The sequence below is a fragment of the Azolla caroliniana genome, unplaced genomic scaffold (assembly GCF_043228905.1).
Source record: "Azolla caroliniana isolate FFs.n. ecotype wild unplaced genomic scaffold, voAzoCaro1.0.p SCAF_12, whole genome shotgun sequence".
Classification (NCBI taxonomy): Eukaryota; Viridiplantae; Streptophyta; class Polypodiopsida; order Salviniales; family Salviniaceae; genus Azolla; species Azolla caroliniana.
In genome coordinates, this window is record NW_028230447.1 from 5,524,509 (window position 1) to 5,533,812 (window position 9,304).

General features: G+C 39.1%; 1 protein-coding gene across 1 annotated transcript; it reads left to right on the forward strand.

The window, feature by feature from the left end:
• The first annotated feature begins 3,834 nt into the window (after positions 1–3,834).
• Positions 3,835–5,976, forward strand: LOC147856941 (putative pentatricopeptide repeat-containing protein At3g05240). The gene has a single exon (XM_087328586.1). It carries the CDS (start codon positions 3,835–3,837, stop codon positions 5,803–5,805), a length of 1,971 nt encoding a protein of 656 aa, XP_087184712.1. The 3' UTR covers positions 5,806–5,976.
• The last annotated feature ends 3,328 nt before the right edge of the window (positions 5,977–9,304 follow it).

Consider the following 9,304-nt stretch of genomic DNA (forward strand, 5'->3'; position numbering starts at 1 on the left):
ACCAAACTGTCTCTGAGTCCCTTCACCATGGATGGATCCATGGCTCCTACTTCTCCTTGCTCATGAATTGGTCGGCCGGGCTCTCAATCGGGTCTCGCTCAAATAACAGTTTCTGTGGGCACCCGTGATGCCCTCTGGCCGAGGGGTCGTCCAGCCGTCCATCTCTTCTCCGCACTCAATGTTTAGATGGCCCGTCCATCTCTACATGCCATCGGAACTTTCCGCTCACCACTCGTATAGGCCTGCCCCACTCCTAGGGTTCTTGTAATTAGGTATCATTGAGCGTTTCACACTTAGAGGATCCTTTGTATGTCGCCAATTAGCTCTCTAAGGTTTCACACTTGCATGTCGTAGCGCCTCGTGTTACTATAATTGGTTGACATCTCTACATTTTCGGAAAGTAAATGTGGTTGGGTAGCTTTGTGCCTGAAGCAATCGTGGCATGCCATGCTCATATAGCTCACTATCTATTTCACTGCTTTATTGTCTATCATACTATTGTGTGCTCACCCACATTTTCCATGAATCTCTTAACTTGGATAGGCCATACTACTCATCTACCATGAATGTTTGCACTTAAAATCAGCTTGCAATGCCATGCCTTTTCCAATCATTTGTATATTGTGCTTCATGAAGCCTGGCGCTGCTTTGTGGAGGATCCTTCATCTTGCATTGGCCAAAAGCATTTGAAGGTTTCACCCAGTTATATGTCCGAAGACTTAAGTGTGCACACCATTTGGCATATACGTCTATCAAGTGGTTATACATGACACGTTTCATTGTAATACATGATTTGTAAGGTCAAATTGTGCATCCTTTAGGTCCAATTTCATATTCCGTGTGTGCTTACATTATTGAGCAAATGTAACTACTTGCATTACCATTACATCAACTTGCGCCAAGGGTCAAACGTGATATCCCTCTTTATAACAACTTTATTGGGTTGTTATATCTTATAGCTCACATATGTTCCTCGATGTAGAGTGGCCCTCTTAATCTTCAAGCTTTTGAAATGCATTTATAAGGTGTTGTTTTCGAGAGACTTGCAAATGAGGGGGGTTTCATGTGCATGTTTAACTTGATCGTTACACCAAAAAGAACATTAGCATTCCATGACATCTGATGTACATACCTACACAAATTCACAAGGATAATAAGATATTTTTAATTACAAATTTCTATCGATATATGTATATTTATTTCCATGTGTTCGACAATGAGTTAATTTTAGAAGACATTGAGTCATAAGCTCAAACTTCAAATCTAATGATAAAGATCACAATAGATCCTCACATGAACTTTCATGACAATTACATCTAAGTGTATGCAAATTGAAAAGCTTGTATAAACCAAAAAGAGTGGAGTAAAACAATAAAAGTGACAATATTCTCAATGTTTGAGGATGTGAGGCTACTAATAAACACATATTTCTTCCATCAACAAAGGCTTGATAGAATGCAATGGTAAGAAATGGTATGAAGAATATGGAGTCTAGTGCCAACCTGCTTCAACATTCATCAGAATACTCCTAGGACCCCAATCTACTTCTCTGTAGTACACATTCGGCTATGATGCGTGTGTATTTGCTAATCATTCTAAAAACTTATGTTCGAATAAATACTTAAAAACTTTGGAATATTGTAGTGAAAACAAAAAAAAGTTGGGGTTATTATGGTGGTATGCATGAAAAACAAGGTCATATGAAATACTCAAGAAGATAAAGTTATTATTGGTAGTGCATGAATTCAAGTTCCACTCTGCAACATCCAAACATGCGATCTAACATGCCACCCCTGAGTAATGAGATGACACCATGTCAACTTTGCATGTGACTTGTGATCAACTTAGCCTTACAAATACCACAAGAAATAAGATGTCATCATGACAATGTTGTAAGTACCTCATGAATCCGACATCCAAAAATATAAGCAACAAGATGTTGCCATGTGAACATTAGAAAATGTCACCATATCAATGTCGAAATATTATTGGCATCCAAGTCAAAACTAGAAGATCTTAGATGATGGCATACTTCTTCAGTTAACTACTATCCCTTGTTCTTCATTTGCACACAAGGAGGTATTGTCTTCTAAGCACCATTAGCCTTTCTACCATGATCCATGACTATGGTCGAGCTAATAAATAATTCGTTGGGAAAGTTTCGCGCATGTGTATTACTCGAGTGGAACCACAGGGGGTCTCAGACTAGGGAGCAAGAAGGGATGGAGAAGACCCAAGCCATGCTTATAGATTAAGACTACTTGCCGAGCAAGGGCTCATTGGCCCTTTTGTGGGCCAATGGCTTTCGTTGACCACGACTCGTGAGGCTTTCGACCTCACCGCACGAGTGAACGGACGGGTACACAAGAAAAGACGAATGCACAAGGCAAACACACAATGAATGGAATGAGAATGCAAGCACGAAAGTCTGGACGCCTTTATGAGGAGTAGAGGTGCATGAGCACGCCCAAAACCCTCCCTCATCACAAGACGACCGAACGTACAAAGAAGACACAAAGCACACACACGAATGTCCGTACGCCTTATGAGGAGGAGAGGTGCATGGGCATGCCCAAAACGCCCCCTCGTCACAAGATGACCGAACATACAAGGAAGACACAAAACACACACACGAATGCTCGCACACCTTTATGAGGAGGAGAGGTGATGGGCACGCCCGAAACGCTCCCTTGTCACAAGACGGTCTAACGTACAAGGAAGACACTAAACACACACACGACAATCTGTATGCCTTTATGAGGAGGAGAGGTGCATGGGCACGCTCGAAACGCTTGATCGTCACAAGATGGCCGAACATACAAGGAAGACACAAAACACACACATGAATGCTTGTACACCTTTATGAGGAGGAGAGGTGCATGGGCACACTCGAAACGCTCCCGCGTCACAAGACGACCGACGAGAATAAAGAAAGAAAACACAAATGATATTGGCTAAAGAAATAATTATGTGTTTGATTCTAACCCAAAAGTCCCTATTACTTAATAGATAATTCTATATCTACAAATGCTCCTACTTTTCGTCTCGATTCTCTCCTCTCTCTTTTACACGATTTTATGTGCCTCCTTTGCACCCTTCATATTCCCTTTTCTTTTGCACCACTTACAGTCCTCATTTTCCATTTAATTTGTGCATGTGCACAAATAATTGCCCTTGTGTGCACGCACATTGCACATACACATTTTGACCCCCTTTCATCGGTTTTTTCCTACACTCGGCATGCCACATCATGACAACGCAATGTCTTGGTGGCACACCACATTTTATTCATCAATGCACTCGTGAACCTAGGTCAAAGTCTTGGTTGTGCTGGTCTCTTTCCGAATGGACCCAAACAACCTTATGGACTAGGCCAACACATCTATCCTCAAGTCATTCTAATGTCTTCGTGGTGTGTGTGGGTTCTTGGTCTCATATACATATAGTTAGTGTATTATGGTCTCACACACATTATCCATCACACACACACACACACACACACACACACACACACACACACACATACATACATAAATACATACATACATACATACATACATACATACATACATACATACATACATACACACACACACATACATACATACATACATACATACATACATACATACATACATACATACATACATACATACATACATACACACACACATACACACACATACATATATACATACATACTATAGAAGAAGGGCATTTTTGTAATTGATCAAAACACGAGTGTAGCTTTGGAAAAAGTTTGGAACCTCCGATTCTCCAGCTTCAATGGCGAAGCTTCCCTCTCTGCAACAGCCACAATGAATGAATGAATGAATGTCTTCCATCTCTGTCGCAAGGCCTCCATTCCTGCCCCATACCTTCGATTCCCACATTCTCCTCCGCCTTCATCATTTTTCGAAAGAGAGAATCCTCTTCCTGCAGAATATCGACCAAGACGATCAACAGGTACCATCCACTTATCCTCCTTATTCTTTTCTTTCAGTAGATCTTCTTGATTCTCGGTGTAAAGACGAAGAATCGGGTAAGCTCGAACAGGCCATCCATGTCCTGTCTCACATGCGTTCTGCCCCATCCACAGCTGTTTACATAAACCTTCTGAAAGGATGTATCAGCGAGAAGTCTCTATCATACGCAAGACATGTTTATTCACATCTTGTTAAGCATAGATCACATCCTGTGTGCAATGGTTTGCTTGGAGACTACGTTGTAGAGGCATTTTCAACATGTGGCTCTCTCGATGAAGCTTACCGTGTCTCACAAAGATTACCCAGAAGAAGTGTGTTTTGTTGGACATCTATTATCTCTTCTTGTGCAAATTCTGGCCGAGTTCATGAAGCTTTGTCTCTATATCGAGAGATGAAGGCTGAAGGTATAGAACCCAATCATTCAACCTTTGCTTCTCTTTTCAAAGCCTGTGGTAGTATTCCTCACTATGAAGAGGGTAAAAAATTGCATAAACTCGCACTGAAGAGAGGATTTGCTTCTGATGCCTTTGTTGGCACTGCTCTTATGAATATGTACAACAAATTCGGCAACATTTCCGACGCGGAAAGTGTGTTTAGAGATATGTCAAGACATGATATCATATCGTGGACGACCATGCTTACACTGTATGTTGATAATGGCTATGGAGAAAAGGCTTTACAACTATACAGAGAGATGCAAGTCAGGTGTGGTAGTGCTCTTCTAGATGACCGAGTATTTGTGGTTTCTCTTCAAGCGTGTGGCATTCTTGCCGAAGAGGAGGAGGCTTTGATCATAGATGGCCGACCAATTAAACTCATGTCTCTAGATATCACGAAGGCATTACATGCCGATGCTTGTCAGAAGGGATATGGATCTAATGTCTACGTTTGCACTACGCTCGTGAATACATATGGCAAATGTGGGGATGTTTCCCTTGCCGAGCAAGTGTTCAATGGGTTATCTGAACGCAACATTGTCTCATGGAATGCAATGTTTTCAACATATGTTGACCTTAGGTTAGGGGAGAAAGCTTTGCATCTATACCAATGCATGCAAAAAGAGCAAGTAGGACCTGATGATGTCACCTTCAAATGCATTCTGCAAGCATGTAGCGAAACCGGAAGCTTAGAATTTTGCAAACATGTCCATTTTCATATCATAACAATGGGGTATGATTACGATCCCTCTGTGACCTCAACTCTAATTCATGGCTATGGAAGCTGTGGTAGTATGGTTGATGCGGAAGCTACATTTCATCTTCTTTCTACGCATGATACAGTGTCTTGGTCTGCTTTCATTTCTAGCCACACAGGTGAAGGAAATTGTGTAGCTAGCTTGAATATGTATATGATGTCACAATTTTCAGGAGTACAACCCAATGAGATTACCTTTACTGCGGTGCTTGTAGCCTGTAGTCATGCTGGCTTGGTTATGGAAGGTCTCCATTTCTTCAGTTTTGTTACGAGACATGATAGTACTGGCTCTATAACGCTAAATCTGAAGCATTTTAGCACAATGGTTGACTTATTAGGTCGTGCTGGTAATTTCAAGGTGCTAAAGAATATGTTGGAGATGATGCCGATGAGGGCTGATTTGACCTTCTGGTTGTGTTTGTTGAATGTATGCAGAATACATGGCAATGTCGACCTTGGAGAAAAGGTGTTCGATCATGCGGTGTCTCTGCAACCGGAGCACCCTGCAGCATATGTTTTTATGTCGAATATTTATGCTGATGCTGGACTACAAGAGTGTGTAACTGAGCTAAAACGTTCGATGCGAATGCTAGGCTTTGAAGGAGTTTGGAAACAGCTTGAATGATCACAAGTAAATGAGTATATTATACCATGAGGATTATTGCTTTTGGAGGTTTTGTTCTCCTTCTCAAACAGAGAAATCATTGTATTGGGATGACAATGCTTTTTGATCTAGTGCCATTTGCTTTCACTATCCCATTCCATATATATTAGAAAAGCATGGGTAAAATACAAAGGTGTTGCACACATTGTTGGTGAAGGCTCAATTAAATGATGAAGATGGCGCATGTAATCATTGGGAGAGAATTTTTAATTACCGCCTTTTGGCTCAAATTGGTTGGGACTTATTGTACAAAGCAGTAATGTAACCCTACATGCTCGACGCTGTAACAAATAAGCAATTCCTTGCAGTTAATCAGCAATTCGACAATGCAATCATTCATTGGGTTATTGGACAATGTGAATAATCAATGTACTCTTAGGTTATGAACAGTGTTCTGGATGCACACATTTCAAAGTGACGAGTTTTCGTTATGAATCACCCACAATGTTCATAATGATGATTTCATATTAACAATTCTCCACCTCAATATGATGTTATTGGAAGTATTGTTTTGATAATGGCTAGCAAATATATTGAACTTGGATGATAAGGCATACAAGTTATTGATCCAATTTTATGAGGCTGTCCATCTTGATGCGGTAATAGGTCCAAGGGTTTCTTTCATAATAATAAAAAAGCCTATGTGAAATGAAGCAGAAGCAAATTATTATGTGTGATACTCATTGGCATGCAAAGCATACTTGCTTCTCATGAACATGCACTTACTATTTTGTTACATGTCAATATATACCCTTGGGAATAGGAATCGGCAATGGTTTGGTTTTGTTCTTAAATCGGTCAAAGCTTAACCAATTTGGCCAAAGGTTTAGGAATTGGTTTAAGTAAATTGGTTTGACCCAATCTGGTTCAGTTCGGCTTGAGACTTGCCAAACCGAGCTTAAACTGGTTTATGAAGCTCAAGCCTGAGCTGAACCGCCAAATTGTTTAAGAACAGTTTAACAGCTCGGTTTAGGCTTGAACTGAGTTGTTGTTGACTCCTACTTGGGAAAACCAAGAGAATAAAATCATTTATTAATTTAATTTCCTATGAAGAGTGTTACATAACATATTTCTTACATAAACATGTCTATTTTGCAAATGTTAATAGTGCGCACAAGAAAGTTGGTTTTTATGTTTTAGGATTTTGAGTCTACTTTATTGTCTATTGAGTCATATTGTATATGACTTAAGTCTATTTCAGATTGGGAATTTGCATGAATAATTTAATAATCTCCTTTTGCATTCATGTGAACGTATTTGATTAGCATGTAGGAGTAGATAAAGAAAGTCTATATGACTATTAGACTAAAGTGTATATGGTTTTTTAAAATGTGAATACAATATTAGATTGATGGTCAAGAGAAAGGCGTAGTCATGTGTGGCTCATGTAATTTTCTAAAGGTTGCTCCATTGTTTAAGTAGGGAGCATGTGTATGTGTATCCAACTTTGACATGCGTGCATATAGAAGAGGAACATATTTTATTACAATCCCTTAGAAATTTAGTATGACTAATAAAACCAAAATGATCGAGTGGGTGAGAGAGTGGGGGAAAGTAAGTATGTGATGCTAGGTTACAAATGTTACAAGATATTTTTAAAATAGGATATTTGAAGGCCAAGTACAAGTAAGAATCTCGAACATAAACATTCAAAATACATATGTACATATATGAAAAACATATTTAAATGCCATAAAGACTATATCTATACTGACTTTTATGCAATTTATGATAGATGTCGTTAGCTACACATGTACGTGGAATAATTAAAGTATTGTAGTACTCCCTATTGCAATGTATGGAGTGCACTCGTGACCTCGTCTTTAGTTCAACATGAGATCTTGTTGCTCTTATAAATGCATGTAGTGTCTTGTGAACACATTATGCCTTGTGACCATGTAGGTCTTATTTTGAACACATTGCTCTTATATTAGCACATGGGCCATCTTCTCCTCTCAAACATGTGCTTGATTTTATGTGAATGCGCAAGTTTGGTGTTGAATATACAAGTGTCATTGTGCAGCACAATATCAACAATTCTTGATTGATGTGAGGATTTTTGAATTGTCACTTTGGTGTTGTTCCTACCATGCAATGCAAAAAACCAAGTTAACTTACCAATGTTAAAACACTTATATTAAGGCTTATCTTTGGGCAGGGAGAGTATTGTTGATGTGGTAACTCCTTAAAGTAGGTAGTAGTTTTGCCTCTACGCAGTTCACCACGAAATTTCTAGAAAGGGCATCTCTAGATGGAGTAGATTTGGGACATGGTTTGATCATTACGTTTTTTGATCCCTTTATCTCCATGACATGGGTTAGGCGCTCCTTTGCAATTTATTCCATGTTGCCACTTGTGATGAATACCCACCATTTTAGGTACAAACGTTTGTATAGAACTTAATTGATTTATTCTAGGCTATAAGGGTGGTTGATGTTCAGTTTTTTTATTGGTGTTCCATTCGAGATGTCATTTGAAACTGAAAATTTCATGTTTCCTTTGGATCACTCCAAGAACCTTTATATGGACTTTTTGTACTTGATATATTCTACATTGCTTATGGCCTTACTTGTCAACCGTCATCTTGCACACAAAAACCTTGTTTTTCATAGTTTTAGTGGGAAGGATAGGTTGTTTCATTGAGGTTTGCAACTTACATTTAAGAGTTTGATGGATTCCCCCATGAGTCAGTAGTTAGAATGAGGTGTTTCCTTTCTTACACATTTCTACCTTTTTCAAATCCCCTTAACTATTAGTTTGTGGACATTCACCCATTTAGGTGTCTTTTTTGCCATAGTTTTCTCTACTAGATTCAGTATCATGCACGTGGGCACACTAATCAATTGGTTTAATTAATCTATTTTGACACCAACTTGGCCTTTGTCGTAGTTTCGAGTATCAGTTGTATCCCCATGGATAGAATGTCAAAGATGATTTTTCAATGTTGACACACAATTATTCTTGTTTGATCATCTTTATGGGCATTTATAAATATAATTCTAGTGCTTGTGTGCTCACCTTTTTTGCACTAAACCATGTTATTATTAAAGTATTCTATGAAGATGGCCCTCATGTATGGCATGCTTTTTTCGACAATGTTCATAACTCACATGTGATTAATCCTAGAGAGAAGATCGAATTTATCTAACTTTCTTGGAAAATTTGGAGTTCAAATAGTGTAGGTTGAACCAAACCTCAAAATAGGGCACTACCATGTTAGCGTCAATGTCGACTAAAGTTGTAACAACTACCTTGACAATGGGAGGCAGAGGGGAACCAACTTTGGTTGCATTGCACGGTTGTCATGTTATTGACGCATATTTGTTTTTTGGTTCATTTAAGTGTTGTTTGTCTAGGTTTGAGAAGGGTGTATGGGAGACACTAGATGTTGGGCTTGTTGGTATTTGTGCATAGAATTCTACGATAGTAATAAAACACGATATGGTTGCCTCCTCTTCAT